At 39.1% G+C, this 23,316-nt stretch overlaps 1 protein-coding gene across 1 annotated transcript; it reads left to right on the top strand.

Moving 5' to 3' along the window:
- Nucleotides 1-564: 564 nt before the first annotated feature.
- On the top strand, nt 565-21,830 carry Pank3 (pantothenate kinase 3). Its single transcript, XM_075941336.1, has 7 exons — nt 565-726; nt 5,433-5,785; nt 7,165-7,418; nt 9,554-9,730; nt 12,248-12,371; nt 14,239-14,364; nt 15,831-21,830. The coding sequence occupies exons 1-7, from the start codon at nt 699-701 to the stop codon at nt 15,879-15,881; spliced, it is 1,113 nt and encodes a 370-aa protein (XP_075797451.1). The 5' UTR covers nt 565-698; the 3' UTR covers nt 15,882-21,830.
- Nucleotides 21,831-23,316: the final 1,486 nt, after the last annotated feature.

Below are 23,316 nucleotides of genomic sequence, written 5' to 3'. Positions count from 1 at the left end.
GAATGACAGCCATGACAGCGCCTACAGAGTTCACAGCCCCTCTCTTCAGAGACCAGAGCCCGGGAACTGCCCGGACCGCCCACGGCTACCACCATTGGCAGATTTCTTGCTGGCGTGACTAAAGCCCCGCCTCTTTCCCGCTGGGACCACTCTGAGGCGATCTCCGGAAGCGGAGGGGGGGGGGTCTAGAAAAGGGGGTCCCGAGGCATCCTGGGCTTTGTAGTCTGTCTGCGCATCTGCCGCAGGAGAGTAGAGCCTCACGCTGCAGAGAACTACAACTCCTAGCAGCCTTGCGGAGAGTGAGGCGAGGGGGCTTGAGTCACGTGGGCGCTGGGCCTGGGCGGGCTATTTCTTAGTACGGCGGCGGCGGCGGTGGCGGTGGTGGCGGTGGCGGCGGCGGCGGCTCGGGGGACCGGGGCCTTTTGTTTGGAGCGGCTGCGGGGGGCCACGGAGCGGAGAGGCCCGCGGCCTTCCCCAGCTCGCTCGGTCCCGGCCGCCCCTTGCGGGGTTGCGGGGCCGCCCCGTGGGCCGCCCGTCGCCTCAGGCGCCGCCGCCCCGCCCTAGGCCCGCCCCGCCCGGCCTGAGGGGAGGAACCGGCCGGCCGGGCCTCGCCGCGCGGCCTGACCTGCTCCGGAGTGTTCCCTGGTCTTCGCTGCGCTCTGCACCCGAGGCTACTCCTCGCGCCTTAGGCCGACGCCATGAAGATCAAGGATGCCAAAAAACCCTGTAAGATGGGAGCCGGGACCCGCGGGTGGGGAAGGCGGCCCTGGGAGCCTCGGGCGGAGCGGCCTGCTTTGATCTGGGGGGTGTTCGCGGGCGCCCGCCAGGGAGGGAAGGGAAGGATCGCAACAGCCCCAGGTTGCTGGCGGCGCGCTTCCCTACCCCCGTGCACGCCCGCCTGGAGCTTCTGCCGCCCCCCAGCCCTCTGCTCCCACTTGCTCCTGGAGAGGATCTGGGAGGTGCACGGGAGATTTTTGACTCAGGTTTTACCAAACGGGATTGCACATCGGTCCAGTCTTGGTGTCAGGGCGGAAAGGTGGTCGGGGCTCCCAGCTAGGGGTTGGTACCTTTTCATTTTTTTCCCCTGATTTCTGCGCGTGTCCTTGAAGTCCAGGTAGGTCCCTGGGAGTTGTCTTCTGTTGCCATTGGACCTTTTCAACGCCTGTGTGTGTGGTCTGCCAATAGGTAAATTGCCTTGGCAAGTTAGAATAGCAATTGGTTTGTGTTTTCGAAAGCAGATAAGAAGACTTTTTAAAAAAACCCTATATTTCAACTACCCAGTTCGAAGCACATTGATGTCGTGGTACATACCTTGAGCTTTTTCTGTAATCGTGCATGCATAGACTGCGAAGGCTCTAACCGTGCTGTCAAAGAGCACCTCAAGTTTCACAAGCTGCCTTTTAAAAGTCTTTAATTTCTGCAGTTGGTTTATTCATTGGTTCGGTCCTTGGGACTGTTGCTCCTTCGGTTTCTGCAAGCTAGGGTGTGGGGATCCGTGCTCTGTCTTACTTAGCCCGAGGTTTTATGGTTTCTAGTGTTCCAGGCTATCCTCCGACTGCCCCCCCCATCAAGTTAGAAAGCGGGCTCTGAACACCTTCCCTGCCTGCTCCCATTGAGGGGTCCTGTAAACCTCACGGAAGCAGCTTCAAAAGCAGTCTAGAAGAAACAGTTACTGAAATGTGAATTTTTATTGTTTAAAGATGAGGGAGACTGAACTTCGCCTCAGTAACTTTTCAGCACTCTCCACGGAGTCGCTCAAAGTGCAGTGTCGTTTCCATCCCACCTACAGGGCGTAGTCTAAATAAATACTTGGGAAACACAAGTTTATTATTGTTGTTTTAATTTTAGATTATCTGCCTATGAAATACATTAACAATTTTTTTAAAAAAAAAAGGTTTGCGTTAGTTCAAGGGACCTGTGATTCTCAAGAGTTCTGAGGCCAGCCAACCTGGTTTACAAAACAAGTTCCAGGCCAGCTGGAGTTACATGATGAAACCCTGTCTCAAAAAAGCAAGAACAGAAAAAGCAAAAAGAAAGCCAGAGAAACAGTGAAGGTTTAGGTTTACATTTTCCCGATTAAACTAATGAGCCCTAGGCTAGCATGGAAAAGCACATTTGTCTTCTCGGTTCTTGTATAGCAGGAGACCCTGCTCCAAAAAACTAGTGCATCTGGGAACACGTGACATCTTTCAGCAAACTCATTTTCTCTGCTTTTTTAGTGGTTGCCAGGCAGTGGTGGCTCATGCCTTTATTAATCTCAGCACACAGGAGGCAGAGGCAGGCAGATCTCTGAGTTTGAGGCCAGCCTGGTCTGCAGAACCAGTTCCAGGACAGTCAGGACTACACAGAGAAACCCTATCTCAAAAAAACCTAAATAAATAAATAAATTTAAAAGTCATGTGGGGAAGGCGAGGTGGGGGTGGGCAGCAGTTTGAAAGTAACCAAAAATCTCTTTGTAGCAGAATAATTGATATATGGTTGGTCCCTCCTCTGTACATTACAGTTCTGTTTATTTGAACTCTGAAGTACAAGAAAAAAAAATAGTTGTAACTACCATTAAAATAATCCAACCTCCAAAAAGGCCAAAAGACAATTTTTAAAACCATGAAGTACAGAAGAATTTGTTCAAGCACTTGATAATAAATGTCTACTGTCACTATATTGCTTTGGAAGCATTAGTGGAGATGGGACAGGAAAATGACCTGTAACTTTATACATGACTTCCCCCTTTAAGCAGGGCTCTTTAGACCATAAATTTCTCAAAGAAGAAATGCTAGATTTTCTGAACTTAAAGCAGCTCTTAGTGATACCACATTCTTTTTACCTAGGATGACAAACCTCTGACCCTTTTGCTTCTACCTACAGAGTATTGGAATTGCAGGTATGCAACTAGCCAATGCTTTATGCAGCACTGCCAACTGAACTGCGCTTGGGAGCCTACATGTACCATATACATAAATGGTGCCTGCAGGCCAGAAGCAGGTGTCACATTCCCTGGAGCTGGAGTTACCGGCACTTCTGAGCCACCTGGAGTGGGTGCTGAGAACTGAACTCGAGTCATCTGGAAGAGTAGCAAACACTCCTAATTGCTGAACCATCTCAGCCCAACACCTTGGAGTGAGAGCCCAGAAATCTGTAATTTTCAAATAATACCTAGATAGTTTTGATTTTCTACTTGCCCGGCACCTTAGTTTTTTAAGTGCTTATTCTGTTTTGTTTTTTTTTTAATATTTATTTACTTATTTACTTATTATGTATGCAATATTCTGTGTGTCTGCCTGCAGGTCAGGAGAGGGCACCAGACCTCATTACAGATGGTTGTGAGCCACCATATGGTTGCTGGGAATTGAACTCAGGACCTTTGGAAGAGCAGGCAATGCTCTTAACCATTAAGCCATCTCTCCAGCTCCTCTGTTTTGTTTTTATTGTTTCTCGAGATAGGGTTTCTTTGTGTAGCTCTGGCTGTCATGTAGCTCAGGCTGGCCTTACAGAGTTCTGCCTCTGCCTCTCAACTGCTAGGATTAAAGGCATGGGCCACCACTGCCCTGCTAGTAAGTGCCTCTTAAACTCTACGTTCTGTATATTGCTACTTTATAAAGCTTTCTGATGTTCAGCCAAACTGTATACTTTCTTGTGGCAAAAATAAATGGCGCCTGAAATAGTCTATAGATTCAAGAGTAAGTTTCTTTCCTTACCATGCAGGTTTTTTGTGCTTGACTATTTTCTCAGCTTAATTCTTTCTCATAGTTGCCTAACTATATATATTAGGACTTTGCCTTTGGGTAGGCTAATTTTTGTTTTTTAACATTCTCTACATTGAAAGAAGCATCGCATTTTACCCCCAGAGCCACATAGCCCAGTTAGTTGAAGTCCTAAACCTGAATATTACTCTTAGCACATATGTGCTTGTCCTTATATAGGCAGTCCAGTATAGTTAATCATATGTAACAAAGAAAATTAACATGTTGAATGAGCGAAGAAAAATTTCATTTTATTTGTGTGTGTGTGTGTGTGTGTGTGTGTGTGTGTGTGTGTGTGTGTGTGTGTAGACAGTGTTGAGTCTCATGGAACTGGTGTTACAGGTGATTGTGAGCTGCAGAACTCTGGAAAAGTAACAAGTGCTTAATCACTGAGCCATTACTCTATTCCTCCAAAGTTTCAATTTAAGAAGATAGTTTTTCCATTGGTTACCTGATGTGATTGTAGGCCAGTCTTTTGTGGTGTTGGTATTTATTTATTTATTTTTTGGAGACAAGGTTCTCTATGTAGCCTTACCCACTTCAGTTTTTGTGTGTGTGTGTGTATGTATGTGTACATTTGTGTTGTATGAACGTAGGCAAGCATACATGGTCATGTAATGCTAGTTCTTTTGCCTTTCTACCTTACTTTGAGACATGTACTTTTATTTTCTTTGGTTTCTTTCTTTTTCTTTTTTTTTTCTCAAGACAGGGTTTCTCTGTAGCCTTAGAGCCTGTCCTGGAACTCTTGTAGACTGAACTTGAACTCGCAGAGATCCGCCTGCCTCTGCCTCCCAAGTGCTGGGATTAAAGGTGTGTACTTTTCCTATCTTCCTTTGCCAATGGGCTTACAGGTGCTCAGTCGATGTGCTGTGTCCTGTCTTTTACATCTGTTTTGGGAGTTCTGACATCCTTCTGCTTTAACAGCAAGATCTTTTGGCCACTGAGCCCTCTCCTTAGCCTCTAGTTTTACTTTAGTACATTAAAATCTTTATAGAGGGACTGTGCAGGACCCAGTTTCAATTTCCAGCACCCATATGACAGCTCACAACCATCTATCTATCTGTACCAGATGCCCTCTTCTGACTTTCTTGGGTACCAACCACATACAAGCACAAAGGCAAAACACTCATACACATAAAAAAATAACTTTTAAAAACAGAACAATAATTTTGAAATCCTAGTGATAACAGATGGGTTTAAATTCTTCTTGTCACCGGAGTCACATGATAAGTAGCATTTAATGGGTGAATGGAGTGCATACCAGATAAAGAATTTAAAAGTCTTGGGCAATGTCTCAATATCATGTAAGTTTTTAGAAAGTATACAAATAGCTGGGCAGTGATGGTGGTGAACACTTTTAATCCCAGGACTTGGGAGGCAGTGATAGATGAATCTCTGTGAGTTTGAGGCCAGCCTGGTGTACAGAGCTAGTTCCAATACAGGCTCCAAAGCTACAGAGAAACCCTGTCTCAAAAAAAAAAAAAAAGAAAAAGAAAGAATGAATCCAAGGGGAACAAAAGTATACAAGTAGAACTGAAGGAAAAATGAGTTATATGTGGTAGGTAAGTCTTAGCCATTAAGGTTACTACTTAAAGAGTAAATGAAGTTTGTGGCTAATTAATCATTCTAGCTTCCCCACAATCATTATATATATATGTGTGTGTGTGTGTGTGTTTTTCTTTTAATTCACAGCTTTCCCATGGTTTGGCATGGACATTGGGGGAACTCTAGTAAAGCTCTCATATTTTGAGCCTATCGATATCACAGCAGAGGAAGAACAGGAGGAAGTTGAGAGCTTAAAAAGCATTCGGAAATATTTGACTTCTAACGTAGCATATGGATCTACTGGCATTCGGGACGTACACCTTGAACTGAAGGACTTAACACTTTTTGGACGAAGAGGGAACTTGCACTTTATCAGATTTCCAACCCAGGACCTGCCTACTTTTATCCAAATGGGGAGAGATAAAAACTTCTCAACCTTACAAACGGTGCTGAGTGCTACAGGAGGCGGTGCTTACAAGTTTGAGAAAGATTTTCGCACAGTAGGTGTCTATTACTTGAAAACCAAAAATTAATGAGAATATTCAATTTTAAATATAATTCTGGGCTTCTAAACAGTGTTTCTCAACCTTCTCAATGCTGATACCCTTTAATACAGTGTCTCATCCTGTGGTAAACCCCAACCATAAAATCATTTCAATTGTTACTTCATAACGGTAATTTTGCTACTGTTATAATTCATGATATAAATTCTGATATGCAACATATCTGGTTCAATCCTTAAAAGCATTCTTTGACCCCTCCCACAAAGGATGGGCCCCACAGGTTGAGAACTGATCTATGGTGTTCCTTAATTTCATTTTCCCTGAAGCATATGTGCATGACTAGATTTTTTAATTGGAACATTTTAACAACTTTATGGGCTGTCTACATTCCCCAAATTTCAGTATGTTGATGGAATGTGGTACATGAGAAAAGCCCAGTGCATCTGGCAGTCTTAATTTTGCTGTTTTACATTTGTTTTCTTTTTGTTGTTGTTTTTGGGGTCAGGGGCTGGTTTTGTTGTTTTTTGGAGACAGGATTTCTCCGTGTAGATCAGACTGGCCTCAAACTCTGCCCAGCGTTTTTGTATTCATATTAGCTATCTCTATTAGCCATCTCCTATAATAAGTTATATTAGTATGTACCTCTTGTCCTTTAGGTTATAGTATATATGGCAAGAGAACTATTGAGGGGATATTGTGTTTCCGTATTTGGAGATTTATCACCTGTAATTCACCTGTAATTCAGTATTTTGGAATGTTGGCCTAGCAAATTAATATATACATTAAAACTATGAGCAATACCTTATGTTTGTGTGCATTGATAAATAAAATTAATGTGTGTCAGAATAGTCAAGTAACTCAGAGGTGAGGTGATTTTTGAAGTTTGCATAACTGTCCTGTGTATAACAAATATCTACCATTCCATAACCCTGTCCACTAAATTTTTTTCTTTTTTTAATTTTGTGGTGGTTTGTTTTTATTTTATGTACATGGGTGTTTTGCCTGCATGTAAGTCTATATACCATGTGCATGTCTAGTGACAAAGGTGACCAGAAAAAAGTATCAGAGTCCCTGGAGTTGCCATGTGGGTGCTGGAGTTGAACTCCGGTCATCTAGAAGAGTAGTCAGTGTGTCTCTTTTACTCATGCCTCCACTTCATCCACTGAAATCTAAAATACCCAGGTGATGCTGCCTTCACTGAGAACTAGTGGATTAAATAAAATCCTTGATAGATTTTTGACCCTAAATAAGGAAAAGCTGCAGTACCTTAAAAAATACTGAAGTTTTATAAAATCTATGAAAACTATTCAGTATAGTTAAACCAAGGATATTTGTTTGATATTTTAAAAATTCTTGATTTTTTTTTTTTCTTCCAGATTGGAAACCTCCACCTGCACAAACTGGATGAACTTGACTGCCTTGTAAAGGGCTTACTGTATATAGATTCTGTCAGTTTCAATGGACAAGCAGAATGCTATTATTTTGCTAATGCCTCAGAACCTGAGCGATGCCAAAAGATGCCTTTTAACCTGGATGATCCTTATCCACTGCTGGTAGTGAATATTGGCTCAGGAGTCAGTATTTTAGCAGTTCATTCCAAAGACAACTATAAAAGAGTGACTGGAACAAGGTAGAAATCTTTTTGGTCTGATTACATTCTTGATCATGTTTTATGCATAAAAGTTCTGGGGTGTATTTTGTTTTATTTATCTGTCCGTCTGTCTATGTATTTTTGATGCTAGAGATAAAACGTAGGCCCTTGTACTGTTGCTAGGTAAGTATGCTACACTGAATTGGGCCCCCAGCTGTATCAGTATATCGCTAGTTCCTTCGTTTTACCAGAAAAATAAGTAAATACATTTTTGTGCAGCAGCAAAATATATAGGGAGCTGGAGAGATAGCTCAGTTGTTAGGAGACCTTGCTATTGCAAAAGACCCAGGTTCAGTTTCAACACCCACATGGCAGCGCACAGCCTTTTTTAAGTCCGGTCCCAGAGGTTGTAACCTTGGCTGGCACTAGCCATACACATGGTACAGAACATGTGTGCAAGCAAAACACTGAAACACATAAAGTAATGTCTTTAAAAAGATGAATAAATTAAAGTGCTGCAGATCTCTTTTTGTAAGATTTATTTTTGGGTTTTTTTGTTTTTTTTTCTTTTGTGTTGCTTTGTTTATTTCAAGACAGGGTTTCTCTGTAGTTTTGGAGCATGTCCTGGAACTCACTCCATAGACTCCATAGACTCCATAGACTCCATAGACCAGGCTGGCCTTGAATCTATCTGCATTTGCCTTCTGAGTGCTGGGATTAAAGGCATCTGCCGCCATGTTTTTTCCTGGGTTTAACAGAACTAGCAGTGGTAGTCAGCATTCTGTTGACTTCAGAATTACATTATCTTTATATTTTTGCTTAATTTCTGTAGCATTTTTCCTTTTTAAAAAAAAATTTCAATTTTTATATTTAAGCATAAAACTTGCCTTGTACTATATAGATTTGCATTTAAACTACAATATTAGATAGTGGGGTAGCTAATTATTTTGTGCTTATTTTATTTATATGTATGTGAATTTAATGTGCAAGACATTTGTGCATTTGTCTATAGAGGCCAAAGTTGTCAGACCCCCGAAACTGAGGTACAGGTAGTTGTGAGCAGCCCAAAAGGGATGGTGAGAACTGAGTCGAGGGCCTCTGCAAGAGCAGTTAACCTTGGAGCCTCCTCTCGAGCCCTGTAGTTAATTTTTAGGATGAATTTAATGTGAACTCCTTATAGAATATATTGTTTTTAGGTATACCATAACTTTTTAATAATCTGAAATATGAATGTGAAGGATTTTACAAGACTTTCTCTTATGTATTTCATTAACTTTTGAGGATAGGTGGCAATGCCTGTTTAACTATGTGAGCAAAAATTTTGAGATATTTTAGATGGGTTTATAAAGGGGGAGTTAATTTTAAAGCAGTATTGCCGTTGAAATACTTAAGTGCATTAGTACTCTAATAGTGGTAGTCCTTTAAAAGCCTACTTTTGTGCTGTCATTAACCAGTAATTGTACAAAACATTTCTTGTTTTTGTTAACTGAAAAAAAATAAGAAATTTAGGTGAGTCTAGCAAGCAAAGATTTTGCATTTAAAGACTAGAACTGCACAATTACATTTCATGGGCATATCCAAAATGATATGAGAATAGTACCGAATAAATTTATCATTAATGTGATTATCATCTGGATATATACTTTCTCTCTAAGTATTTGTCTGGTTCATGTTAGACTAGCTGAATTAATTTCAGCCCAGTTGGGCAACTAAGTAAACCTTCACAGAGTCATTTCTTGAGAATTTAAAGCACAGATTTCCCTCTTTGTTTGATATTTTTAGGACATAGACATCCTTTTTGAGTCTTTCTGTGTTGGACAGACTGACCCAAAACTCCAGCTCTTGTCTCAGCTTCTTTAGTGCTGACAATTGTAGCATGCATTATCTCACCAGACTATTATTAGTATTTCTTTTAATGCACACACAGTAGTATATTTTTAGCAATTACAAAGCCATTAGATTCCAGGTGGGGTTTTTCTTTCCAGCAGACTTAGCCTTTGAGTTGGCAGGTCTGGTCTTCCTAAGTAGTTTTTCTTTTTTATTATGTTTACATTTAGTAATTACCATGTTTTCCATCTGTTTTTATTCAATAAATGAATGTTATCTTTTTACGTTGGAAAAAAAATAACATGTAAATGCAATTTAACAAGATAATCTTATTTTGCTTTATTTAGCCTTGGAGGGGGCACCTTTCTTGGTTTATGCAGTTTATTGACTGGCTGTGAAAGTTTTGAGGAGGCTCTTGAAATGGCATCCAAAGGTGACAGCACCCAAGCTGATAGACTGGTCCGAGATATTTATGGAGGAGATTATGAAAGATTTGGTCTGCCAGGTTGGGCTGTGGCATCTAGGTAAGTTATTCACGTTGTCTATTTAGTTTTTGTAAAATAGTATGTCATGGGGTTTAAGGGTGATTTCTTTGTATAGAGCCCAAGTTTTCAACATTGAAATAGTTTAAAAATAAAAGACTCAAGCCGGGCAGTAGTGTTGCATGCATCAATCCCAGCACTTCGGAGACAGGTGGATCTCTGAGTTTGTGGTCAGACCAAGTTCCAGGACATTCAGCACTACACAGAGAAACCCTGTCTGGAAAACAAATCGCTGGGTAATGGTTGCACACGCCTTTAATCACAGCACTCAGGAAGCAGAGGCAGGCAGATCTCTGTGAATTCAAAGCCAACCTAATCTACAAGAGCTAGTTCCAGGACAGGCTCCAAAGCTACAGAGAAACCCTGTCTCAAAAAAACCAACCGAACAAATAAATTCATTATGAAGTTTACCCTGTGTGCACCCTGTAAAAAAAACTTTCTTGTGCTGATGATATTTCTCAGTGGAGGAGCATTTGCCTAGTATGCCCAAATCAGGGTTTGATTCCCTGAGCTGCAGAACAAAAAGAAACTTCTCATCTGACCATGGTGGCACCTGTTGTTAATACCATCATTTAGGAGGCAGGTGAAACTCTTGAATTCAAGGCCAACCAAGTTCTACAAAAGAACTTCCAGGCCAGTCAGGGCCGCACCATGAGACACTATCAAAAAACCAAAAACGGGAAGGGAAAAGTTCTTTTTAATTCTGAAACATCTTTAACAAAGCTTCTTTGTTAACTTAGGGCAATGACATCCTTGGGCCAATAAGATGGTTCAGTGGGTAAGGGTGCTTCTGCCGTTCCTGTCTACCTTAGATTGAGCCCCAGAACCTACATAGTAAAAGTAGGGGACTAACTTCCTGCAAGTTGTCTTCTAGTCTGTATGCCCACACACAGGGAGAGAATAAATAATGGTTGAAAAATTATACTTTATGATGTTACATCTTTCTGTTAGAAAACTTACCTGATTAAGGCATTTCTGTGCTTTTCAGACATTTAAAAAGTTATATATTTATATTAATATAAAATTTTTCCAAACAATTTAAAATTTTGTTAGTGTGTACTATTTTACACATAATGGGTTTCATTGTGGTGTTTTCATTTGTAAATATAAATGTTGTTTTGGTTTTTTGAGACAGAATTTCTCTGTATTCCTGGCTATCCTGGAGCTCACTTTTAAAGGCATGTGCCATCACCACTGGCTAATATAATTTATTTTTATCATGTTCACCCCTGATACTCTCTCCTGTCCCATTCCTACTTGTATTGATCCTCTTCTAAGTAGCTAGTCAGAGCCGGGCGGTGCTGATGCTAGTCAGTCCCCTTCTACGTTTTGGGTCTCCTTTCATGACCTAATGAGTTTAGTTAGTGTTGCTCATCGGTACATTGGCAACATAGCAGTGGCTCTGTAACTGAAGAAAATGTGTCATTCTCCTGCCCCCATCAGCTTTTAACTGCCTTTAGATCCTCGAGGGATAGAGCTTCATGAATTCCTCTCTGTGTTTATATGTGATTTGCGTTATGTTGTGATTGACTGTTGCTGTCAGGGTATCCAGTGTCCTCTAGAAGTAGTAGTGGACTTTGCCTCCTTAGCACGTCTCTTCACTCTTCACATGTGATGTCGCTTGTGATTTCATACATGTTTCATTATTTTTGTGTGACATTTATCTTGGTCGTTAACCTTGGTTGCTTCTGTCTGTAATATTTCTTCTACTTCTCTCTTTTTAAGGTGGAAAACCTCAGCTTTTTTTTTTTTTACCTCAAAACGCAATCTTTATTCTTTTTATTGCTCCCTGTAATTTGGTCTATCTTGTTACACTTACATGGCTCTGCTATATGATCTTTCTTGTCCATAGGATAGCTTCAACAAGATGTGCACAACAAGCCCTTGGAATGTAGTTAATGCATGCCATATAGTCAGATGACAGCATTTAGATACATTGGCTTTTTAGTAAGATGAACACTTCTAGTTAATTTTACCTTTATTTTTACCCTTTCAAATATGGCTAATAGATAATGTACTATGTGGCACATATTTTTATTGAACAGTGCTGACCTAAGCAATATACTGCTTGAGGTACCTTTTATGTCTAGCATAATGCTTGGTATGTCATAAATACTTGTTGTTGAATGAAAAGGATATGACATTAGAGCTAAAATCATCTTTAACAATATTTTTACTTTAAAAGCAAGTCAGTGCACTTTTTTCTGGCTTCCTAAAATGATTTTAATTTTCTTGTGTATATTGGTCTTAATATATAGATGTAATGAAAGTCTTTGCTTCATAGTAACAAGAAAGTCTGCCTTTTTTTTAGCTTTTAGTTCTTTTTAAAATGTTGCTTATTCCTCATGAATTTTTGTTTTGAGCTTTTCCATATGTGCTCATGCTCTTTTGACCCTAACTGTATAGACTTCTCATAGATACGTAAGCTAATATGTGAATTATTGATTGTTATCAATAGATTTGACTTGTCTGTTCCTTTGGTTTTTTTTTTTTTGACAGTTTTGGAAATATGATTTATAAGGAGAAGCGAGAAACTGTTAGTAAAGAGGATCTGGCGAGAGCTACTTTAGTTACTATCACCAATAACATTGGCTCTGTGGCGAGAATGTGTGCTGTTAATGAGGTAAGGAGGTGTCAAAGATCTTCTAATTTTACAAAAAAAAAAAAAATCTGGGCATAGTGGTGTATGCCTCTAATCTCAGCACTCAGGAGGCAGAACTCTTGAGTTTGGGGCTTATTCACATAGCTGGTTCCAGGCCATTTGGGGTTAGAGAGACCTTGGTTTTTTGTTTTATTTTCAAATAAAAATAAATTGATTCCTGTGCTTCTAACAGAACACCTTATTTTCCAGGAAGGCCTCTCAGGTTGAGATCCATTTCTTTACACTCTCGGATAAAATGTCTTATTTATCTAGTTTACCTAAGGTTTGTTTACTCAGGAGGCAGAACCAGGTAGATCTCTTTGAGTTCAAAGGCAATTTGATCAACAAGGAAAGTTCCTGGCCAGCCAAGGCTACACAGTCAGCTTCCGCTTCAAAATAACCAATAAAAAGAAAGGAAGGCTGGGCGGTGGTGGCGCACGCCTTTAATCCCAGCACTGGGGAGGCAGAGGCAGGTGGATCTCTGTGAGTTCGAGACCAGCCTGGTCTACAAGAGCTAGTTCCAGGACAGGCTCCAAAAAACCACAGAGAAACCCTGTCTCGAAAAAAGCAAAAAAAAAAAAAAAAAAAAAAGGAAGAACTATGTCAAATAGCATAAGTTCCTTATTGTTCAGTCCCCAGCCCTGCAAGACAAAAACAAGCCAACTTGGGACCAGATATAGGACAATAAGTACTTACTCTCAAATGAATACACAGTCTAAATCTAAATGGGAGTTAAAGATGAGTATAAAACATTTTGAGATAGCTATTGAAAAAAGCAGATTCTTGTTTATATTTAGTGGAGTATTCAGTTACTGAGATACTGGAAAGTTTCTTACTGCCCTCGGCTTCTTTACAGTGCTGCCTTGTTGCATATGGATCAAGCAGCATTGTACAGGGCTATGAAGGCATTGAGACTTGTTCTTCACATGCTGTCTGAGGGAGCTGTGTTGCTTGCCTTAAGAAAAATATGGAGGGTTGGGGATATGGCTCTGACAACTGTGCAGAGGACCTGAATTTGAATCCCTAGCACCCGCGTAAGAAGTCAGGTGTGACTTTGGGCCTATAACCCCAGCAGGTATGGATGGGGAGACAGGAGGGTCCCTGAGGTTTGCCATCAGTAGCAAGTACTCTTTAACCGCTGAGCCAGTTCTCCAGCCTAAACTTTTTTTAAAAAATTTTATGTGTATGGGTATTTTTCCTGCACGTGTATCTGCACCATTTACGTGCAGTGCCTGTAGAGGACAGAAGAGGGCATTGGATTTCCTGGGGCTAGAGTGAACAGCCAAGGTGGTGCTGGGAATAGAACTATGGTCCTCTTTCCTAATCACTGAGACATCTCTCCAGCTCCCAAATTACGTTTTAGTTCATTTATGCCTCTTGTTCCTCTGCCCCACATGTTCCTCCTCTTTAGCAACTTTTATGTTACTCACCCTTCAGGTTCCTCTTCCCCATTCATTCCTACTGTCCAACTCTGGAAGGCCAGGTTGCATTGCATGGTGCCTGATTACAACAACTAGATAGTACTTTTTAGATCAATGTTAGGTTTGCAGTAAAACTGAAATAGGAAAGTATAGGCTGTTGTCACACCTCCCATACATCTGTGAAGCCTCCCTCACTCCGCATACTCTGGATCTTGGTATATTTAGTTTAATCCAAGAACATGTAGGACATGACATCAGCACTAAAGTCCAGAGTTCACATTTGACATTAGAATTCACTCTTTAACTATCTAATTCATCAATAATCAGAAGTGTAGAACTGTATGCCATGTAAGTAGTAATGAATGACACTAACATTCTTACATAAATATTTTAATGCCTTAAAAGTTACCTTTCTTCTTTTTTTCCAGAAAATAAACAGAGTTGTCTTCGTTGGAAACTTTTTACGTGTCAATACTCTCTCTATGAAACTTCTGGCATATGCTTTGGATTACTGGTCAAAAGGTCAATTGAAAGCATTGTTTCTAGAACATGAGGTATGAAAACATCTGGACTTATAAAGATACACCTGGCTTTTTTATTGGTTTAGGGAATTAAGCTTAGTTCCTTGTATTTGCTGATTGATTTATTTTCTGAGGCCTGGGCTGTGTCATAACAAAGAGATTCTTTTTAATTCCCTCAAGGTATTATAACACATCCCACCCTGAAAAGTAACTATTGTAAATTCTTGAAATCTGTAAGATTTGTTTTTCAGTTCTGCTAACTAACGCTATAGTGTTACTACTAACATAGGAGTCAGGAAACAGAGGCAAGATGTTTTAGCCTAGGTTTGAAGCCAGTCTACTCTGTATAAATTCCAGGCTAGCCAGGATTACATGTGAAGACCCTGTGTTCAAACAAACAAAAAACCAAACAGCTCACCTCCCAGTCTTTTTTTTTCCTAGTTACAATATCCAGTTAAATTCCAAGCTGTGCAGTTAATAAGTCTCATATAATGAAATCTAATGCTTACATTATTTTGGATTAATAACATTCAAAGTATTGCTACAGTGAGTTTCCCTATCTATTGTCGCAGCTTTCTGTACAAATTAGCGTGGAATGTTCTCACCCTTCTACAAGGCACACACTAAGAGTGTCAAAGGAGTTTTTTTGTTTATTGACTAAAGGGAGGGAGAGGATACAGGGTTGCTATATTAGTTGTGTAAATATTAATATCTAAAAGCTATAGTTTAAAGATACTTATTTCAAAAGTATATAGAATGCAGCTTAAAGTTTTTTATTGGAGTCTTAGTAATGACATCCTCTGACCTCTAATTTTTTTAATTTATGTCTTTTTCAGATTGACTCAAGTTTGTCAGTCTTACTTTTCCAAGAACCAGCTCTTTGGTTGATTTTTTTTGTTGTTGTTATTTAAATCCCAATTTCATTCATTTCTTCCCTGATAGGATTTCTTGCTGTCTGCTCTGTTTAATATTGGCTGTTTTTCAAGCCTTGGAGGTGCATCATTAAATTGTTTATTTGATATCTCTCAGATTTGTTTGTTTTCTTATGACAGGATTTCTCTGTTTAGCCCTGGCTGTCCTGGAACTTGATCTGTGGACCAGACTGGCCTCAAACTCAGAAATCTACTTGCCTCTACATCTGTCCCTTCCTGGTGCTGGGATTAAAAATATGTCTTAACATACCTGGCTAGTTCTTTTTATTTAATTCAGGCCGTTAGTTTGTGTCTTTTTAGTTGGGGCTATTTACATTTACATTTAAGGTTGTTAATTAGCAAGGAGAGGGAGTTGCTATTTTCAGAAACTTAAGTGCTGTTTTAATAGATGATTGTTCTCCTTTCCTTCTGTATTAGTTTTGATGGTTTGCTGGGTTCTGTTGGACTTGATGCTTCTTTTCCTGGGTCTAGTTTGTTTTGTGGAATGTATTCTTTGATGTATTCATGCTATATAAATGTGTGTTCTTAACAAGTTAATTTATTTAAAAGCTACATTGCCTTATGCAGGGATACTTTGGAGCCGTTGGTGCACTTCTTGGACTGCCAAATTTCAGCTAAAACATCAGATACTCACTAAGAAATGACATCCAGGAGGAACTGGTCCAGAAACTGCGTTCATTGTTTGTCACTGGGAACCAAAGGATGAAAGAGCTACTCTGTATGTGTTGATTTTAAATGTCAGAATGGTGAGCTCAAGAGCTTTGCTGCCTGGGAAGACCTCTGTAATGGGAAGTATTCCTCATTGATTGTCCCCTTGTGTGTATATATAGCCAGCGTTCCATCTTAAATGCAATACAGCCTCTTGATTGTTGAACTTTTCTCAAAAAATGATTTTCTATTTATTTGATGTAGCCAACGTTGTAGTACTGTATGCTCAAACACAAATCTTCAAATCTCAGAAATGTTTGCTAATGCAAAATAATTAATACTAAATATTTGTTTGGAGTCTGTTTTATGTATGTTTGGTTACTAGTGAAAAGGAAGTAACATCCTCTGTATCATAATTTATTGTACTGGCAATCAAAGATGATCATTTTCTATGACTTTAGAAATGTTAAGGCAATATTAAGTATTAACTGTGGTAATAGTTTTATAACATATCCTCCTCAAAAAAGCATGTGTCTATGACTTTTTTCCCCATAAGTACAGTTTTCTCTCAGTTGATGAGTGGAAATACTGTGTTTAAACACGAACCTGAATTTTTCTTTTGTTTTGTTTTGTTTTGTTTTTCGAGACAGGGTTTCTCTGTGGTTTTTGGAGCCTGTCCTGGAACTAGCTCTTGTAGACCAGGCTGGTCTCGAACTCACAAAGATCCGTCTGCCTCTGCCTCCCAAGTGCTGGGATTAAAGGCGTGCGCCACCACCGCCCGGCCTGAATTTTTCTTTTGAATCTCTGAAATTTTTGCACATATTTGGTGGTGTTACATTTTTTTTATTTCATGCATTAATCAGTATATGTGTTAAGATGTTTTAAAATTAAGGGCATAATTGCCTACTTTGGAATCTGTCTAATTAAGTCCTTGGACTATTCAAATGGAATACAGTTAGAGTGAGTGACATTCTGTTCTCTTTCCTTACCTTGTGTATCTCAGGCCCAGACATACATACTTCTTTCTTCCCATTAAGTCTGAACTGTGAAAACTTATTTAATCCTACAAACCAGAGTGATGGACAGAATCAGATGTTGTCTAAAAGGATGTTGTAAAACTGGGACTCGGAGACAGTATTACTGAGTTACAAATGGATCAATATTCATATTTTTTGGCCATAAAAGCATTGAGGATCCAAAATTGATGTTTCCTTCTGCCTTGGAATTCTTGACTTTGAATTTCTGATTTTTATAAAGTTAAATTTCTCAGATTTTACATTTGCAGTAACATTTTGGAGGCTAGTAGTTCCATAAAGTTGAGTCTGTAAAGGCAGTGGTCTTGTATTAATTACCAATATCTCTGGAAATAACCTTAAAGAGGTTAGAAATGGTTTACATTTCAAAAAATACTTCAGTATGGTTTCTGAGACCCCAGTGTTGAGTAGTGAGAGCTTTCTACCAGATTGTCAAGAGGTGCTTGATAAGACAGTTCTCCATGTAGTATTCAGATTTTATGTGGAGGTATTTAAAGATACGAACATACAAATAGTATCTGCAGAGGGAAGCATATGAAGATAAGTGTTTGCCCAGTAGACTGCTTGGAACTTGGAAATGAGCCCACTCGAGGTTGTCTTTGTCAGTGTTTGTGTAGAAGTGGCCAGTTCCAGCTGGAATGCCACTGACTGCTTCCTTTGTTTAAATGGTTTTGACTCAAGTGTTCATGCAGATAAGAAAATAATTAAATGATAGAAAGTGTAGATGTTACCTGTGGAAATTCTATAAATCAGCAACTATAGGTTTAGGACTAAGAAAAGAATAGTGTTCATATTCACTTGATCACTACACTTTGATTAATGTGGAACTAACATTTTATCATTTGGAACTGAAATTACCTACTAAGATCCATGTAACATGAACCAACTAGCTCACTGGTTTACCTTTTTCCAAGTGTAATCTGTAATTATGAATTAATTACACAGAATCATGATTGATAAAGGCTGCCAAGATTCTAATCTGCTTTATATTGCTCTTGAGAAATTCCCTATAAACTTGTTGTTATAAATAGGTTTGCTTTTAATATCAGTCAGCCTGATTGAAGGTCTGTGGTTTGGTTTTTGTTGTTTGTTTGTTTGTTTGGGTTTTGTTTTTTTTAGTTTTTTTGTGTTTTTTGTTTGTTTGTTTTTGTGTTTTAGTTTTTCAAGACAGGGTTTTTTGTGTAACAGTCCTAGCTGTCCTGGAACTCACTGTGTAAACCAGGCTGGCCTCAAACTCAGATCCACCTCCCTTTGACTCCCAAGTACTGGGATTTGTGTGCCACCACCACCCAACTAAGGTCTGTGTTCTTAAGCAGTGCTGTTTAATAGAAATAAAGTGTAAACCATGTATAATTTTATATTGTTCAGTAACATTAAAAACTAAGAAGAAATAGATTACAGTCATTTTAGTACATGTGGGTTTTATTTTTTTTTCTTTTTAACCGATGTATCTAATGTGTTATTTCAGTGTGAAATCAGTGCAAAAAGTATATTGGGAGATATATTTTGCCCTCTTGTTTTTTTTTGTTTTGAATTATTTAGTCTTTGTCGATGTACATTTTAAATGGCACATCTCAATTTGAACTGACTACATTTAAGATTTCATAACCAAATATATAAATAGTGCCCACTGTGTTAGTGTTTTTCTAGAACTTCTGTTTTTATTTTTGAGACAGAGTCTCAGCTAGTCTAGCCCTGGCTGGCCTGGAACTGGCTATGTAGACCAGGTAAACCTTGAATTCAAGAAATCTACCTGCCTCCTGGCTACTGAGATTAAAGGTGTGCTAAAATTACTTAAAAGAGAAGACTATTGTGTGTCCATGAGAACTTTATTAATATGAGCTTTTAAAAGAATGAGATGGGGGGCTTTTTTAAATATAAAGAAGATCATTTATTTGAGCCAGTTTATTTTGCCCAGACAAGCTGTTACTATTCCAAAAATACTATATGTTGGCATCGTGTCATCTCTTGTATGGGATTTTTCTAATATCTGATACTGATAAAACTGCCTGTGATAACCCTAGTAGTTAACAATCTTTAAACTAATGGATTTCCTTCATGGAAGCAAAATTAATTTCAGGGACTTGGTTTCTAAAGTTTCTGAGTTTTGTGCAGTCAGTTGTGAAAGATTACCCAGAAACACTTTTTAACTCATTGCTGTCTTTTATATGTACAGAGAATCTTTATAAAAATTCTGATTAACTTCAAATGCTAAGAGCATTGTCAGCCATGGTTTTGGTGGTAATATACACATACAGATCTAAAGCACCACCACTCCTCCAGAGTGTTGCCTTTTAACTAGCCGAATCCCAGGCTTCTAATACACAGGTCACATAGGTTAGCACAGCCTTTCCCTCTGTTACTCTAAGTAGGTGGGGAAGTAGTGGGCCCCTCCTTTGGATAAAGTCATTGCCGAGGTCAGTAATGTGCATGATAATTGAAAGCCAGTCTCTCGAGGTTCTCATTATTTGCAAAACTTGGACTCTTAAAAAACTCTTTATTGATGTTGCTCCTGAGAATGCGTATGCGCTGTGTTTGAGGAACTGTTCCTAAAAGGTAATGCTGTTTGGGGGTTATATTCTTGGGTGAAAAGCTTGGCCTGGCCATAGTTTCCAAATGTCCCCTATAAAACCACTTTGTTAGAAACAAAGTTTTTTCATATTAGTTTATTTGTATCTTTCTTTTGTTGAGCACTTTATCTTTGTTAATGTGTTGCATTTGCGAATATAATTCAGAAATTCTAAGTTATGTTAAAAATTGATGAAGCTTAATGAAAATGAATTTCCATTACTTTCATTTTCATTCATGTGCATTCAACTTTTGTGCTATATGTAAACAAAATAATCAAAATATATTCTTTTTGAAAATACTCTGATTTTAAGATGATTGCTTCAAAATGTCAATGTTTTCTTTTCCCAGCCAGGCCCCTGTTCACTGAGTGTTATGTTCTGGCAGTGACGCAGACAGGCTGACTTGTCATTTGTGTCATCAGACAATCTTTGGTTTGGTTTTTCTGGGTTGTGGGGTTTTTGTTGTTTGGTTTTGTTTTGACAGTTTCTCTGTGCAACAGTCCTGGCTGTCCTGGAACTCATTTTGTGCTGGTCTAAAACTCACAAGAGAGTCTGTCTTTCTCTGCCTCCCAGGTGCTGGTAAGAAAGGCATATGCCACCACATCTGGCCTGCATCCCATAATCTTACAAAATTACTTTTTGTTTGCAGTTTGTAACAAGAATTATCTTTTCTGGTGAGTCTCATATTGTGATTTTCTTCTTTGAAGATTGTGATGCTGATTTAAAACATCTGCGTGAAAAGATATTGTCCCAGGTTTTCTGCTGTCTTATTTCTACTTAACAAAAGGTTAAACTGTTTTGGACAGCAGCTCCCTATTGGCTACACTGTGCTGTCTTGTATATATATTCAATACATGTGGAATTGAGATTTGATAATGTTTTATGGTGTGCTGGTCATTGGCCCAGCTTCTTTGAATGTCACTGTCTTTATTTGTAAACTGGGAATTCAGTGGCTACTGTGGAAATGACATGTCAGGAGCCTGAGAACAACTGCTTCATTCCTGGCAGTGCTTCTTTCTGGCTTTTATTAGTTTGTGCTAATAAGTACTTACAAAACCAGAAAAATACTATTCTTCCCGGTTACCATCTATGATAGCTGTTGGAAAGTGTGTGCATACATTCATCTATGAAGTACCTTGAATTTTTTTACAGTTATCCTAAAAATTATGTAGGAATTATTAGTACTTTTCATTTGTACAAGAAGAAACTACACCTTTAAATTCAGAGAGTTAAAGCCCGTCTGAAAGTTTTGTATATGTCCAACGCATAGTTCCCAGCCACATTTACAAAATGAAAAAGGAGTTACATGCAAGTAAGTTGAGATGGGTGGACCTAATGAGGCAGACAGAAGACCTAAAATCTCTTTACTGCTCTTAGTGGGACAGACCTGTGCCCGGCAGCAATGTCCTTACTTCTAAAAGTCAGTGTGAGTTAATGCTGGAATTTTGCTGCTGGCTTTCAGCACTGTGCTTGGGAATCTGATCTTTATTCACAAACTAGTTTGGGTTTTGGGGAGTGTTTGTTTGTTTGGTTTGGTTTTTCAAGACTGGGAATAAAGGTGTGTGTCACCACCGCCTGGCTACTGGTTTGTTCTCTAAACAAAGGTTTTGGTTCTGCATAGCTGAGTGTCATGGTCCTAATCGTGCATGTAAATCACTCCTGCAGTAAGTGAGGTTCAGATACATGGTCACTCGTGCCTACTGTTTGAGCTAAGCGCATTTCTGTCATTTTAACTGAAGTCGAAAGGCATTCTTTTCAGTTCTGCCCAGTTCTGATGAAATCAATCCTAGGTATTTTCTGTCCCATTTTTGAGTATTTTTAAATGGGGATTATTTTACTTATACATGTCACTTCAATGTAAGCTGCCTTACTATATTGGTGGCATTATTTTTGTTAGTCCAAGCTTTGTTATGTTTAGATTCTTCTAATATTAAATCTTATGTAAAAATGTATGATGTGCTACAAACTTTATGCATAATAAAAACTAAGTTATAGCCTATTGTAACCTATAAAACATTTCTTGTAAATTACCTAATTTATTTTTCCATTTATGTACAGTATCTTAATGTAAAAATTTAAAATATTTGTTGGGCCTGCTCTGTAAAAACATTCCCACACTTTTTCCTTTAATGCTTATTTGCATGATAGAATCTTAGATTCTACTTGTTTGTCCCATGTGGCCAGCCATTAAGCCAGCTTCAGGGTGTCTACCTTTTGTGTAGTTTCTAACTTTTTCTAATTTGTTAATATTCTAAATAAGTGTTAGAATCATGCCTTTTATACCCTACTTTCCAAATAAATTCTCTTATTTACTACATGTGTCTCTTGGTTATTTCATCTTGTAGTACTGAGCAGCTGCGTCTCCACTCTGATTCAGCATAAGGTTTGATCTCATGGTGGTTAACTGCTAGAGGGTAAACTCCATGGGAATAAGGACATTGTAAAGATTTGTTCACTCCTGTATCTCCAATATCTGGTACTGAGAAAGTAACCAATAAATGATGTTTAATGAACTGACTGTAAAGTGTTCTTGTGTATCTAGACTGCTTGAGTAATTAATGTACTTCAAAGACTCACACAGATATAAAAAACTTTTCTTATTCTGGAATGAGACCATTTTTCTATGCCGTGTTTACATTTGACAGTACATCTGATACCTTGGTGACACAATTTGAGAAAGTTTATTCTAAAGTAGATCTTATTTTTTTAAAAATCTTTAGTTTTATTTTTTGTGTACATACTTTGCCTGCATGTAAATTTATGTGTACTGTGTGCATGCCTAATAGCTGGGGAGGCCAGAAACTGTTGGAACCCCTGGAACTGGAATTAGAGGTGGATGTGAGTACTGTGAGCTGAACCCCTTGTCCTGCAAGAGCAGTAACAGATCTTAACCTCCAAACCGTCTCCAGTCCAGCTGCTGTTTAGTAGTCAATGCCTGTTTGAGAGGGAAAAGTACAAACTGATGGCATTGTCTTGACTCCAGGTGTATAGTAACAATTGGTATGATGTAAAACAGCTTTCCTCTTAGACTCCTGTGAGCAGGAAGTTGGGTGGGTAAGGATGGTGGGACGTGGATATGCTGCATTTGAGGGATAATTCAGCTTCCAAAACAAAGCACAACTTGCAGTTGGAAGTAGCTGTTGAACACTTCACTGAAGTGTAATTGCTTGTTCCAAGTCAGCATTACATCTGGGAAAGAAAGTTGATATTGATTCTGTGGGTGCTGTGTAAGTTGTGGAAACAAGCTGTTTATTGACATTTCTCAATTGAAGGCAGTGTGTTTTAAGTAACTGCTGATGCCTTATGTTAAATAACTATTCAAACTATGACCCTTAGTAGCCAGCCTCTTCTTCCCTTAGCCCTTAGGCAACAACCTGGAGCTTTTGAGTGTGAGTAGCTACATTTAGGTGACCTGCTGTCAACCTTTTTTAAGACTACAGCATTTCACTAACTTCATACGTACGTGTTATGTATTGGGATCATACTCATCCACCTCACACTTCTCTCCCAACTCCAGTATCCACCCCTTCTTGCTGTCTGTTGTCTTGATGTGAGTTCTAGTCTACACTACTGTTTCATTTCAAAAGTTTTCTCCCTGCTTTGCAGTCTAGGGTTTTCATTCTTGAATGATGTCAAGAACCTGAGAACTTCCAGGCTAAACTCCAGCCCCCAAGAGCAGCAAAACCGGGACTGGGGTGTGTTCTTGCTTTGAGCTATAAAACACCAGGCATGTCTGTGAACCTTGTTTTCATTGCATAGCAATCCATCAAGTTCAGTGTTGGGTTTCAGCATTTAAAATTT

Source organism: Microtus pennsylvanicus, chromosome 11, assembly GCF_037038515.1.
Source record: "Microtus pennsylvanicus isolate mMicPen1 chromosome 11, mMicPen1.hap1, whole genome shotgun sequence".
Lineage (NCBI taxonomy): Eukaryota > Metazoa > Chordata > Mammalia > Rodentia > Cricetidae > Microtus > Microtus pennsylvanicus.
The sequence above is the reverse complement of the archived record's forward strand: the minus strand, read 5'-3'. Positions and strand labels throughout refer to the sequence as shown.

Excerpts from the sequence above, each read along its gene's own strand:
- Pank3 (XM_075941336.1), top strand. The coding sequence starts at position 699 with ATGAAGATCAAGGATGCCAAAAAACCCT. Across the intron at positions 727-5,432 it reads CAAGGATGCCAAAAAACCCT|CTTTCCCATGGTTTGGCATG; the intron begins GTAAGATGGGAG and ends TTTAATTCACAG. Across the intron at positions 12,372-14,238 it reads GAATGTGTGCTGTTAATGAG|AAAATAAACAGAGTTGTCTT; the intron begins GTAAGGAGGTGT and ends CTTTTTTTCCAG.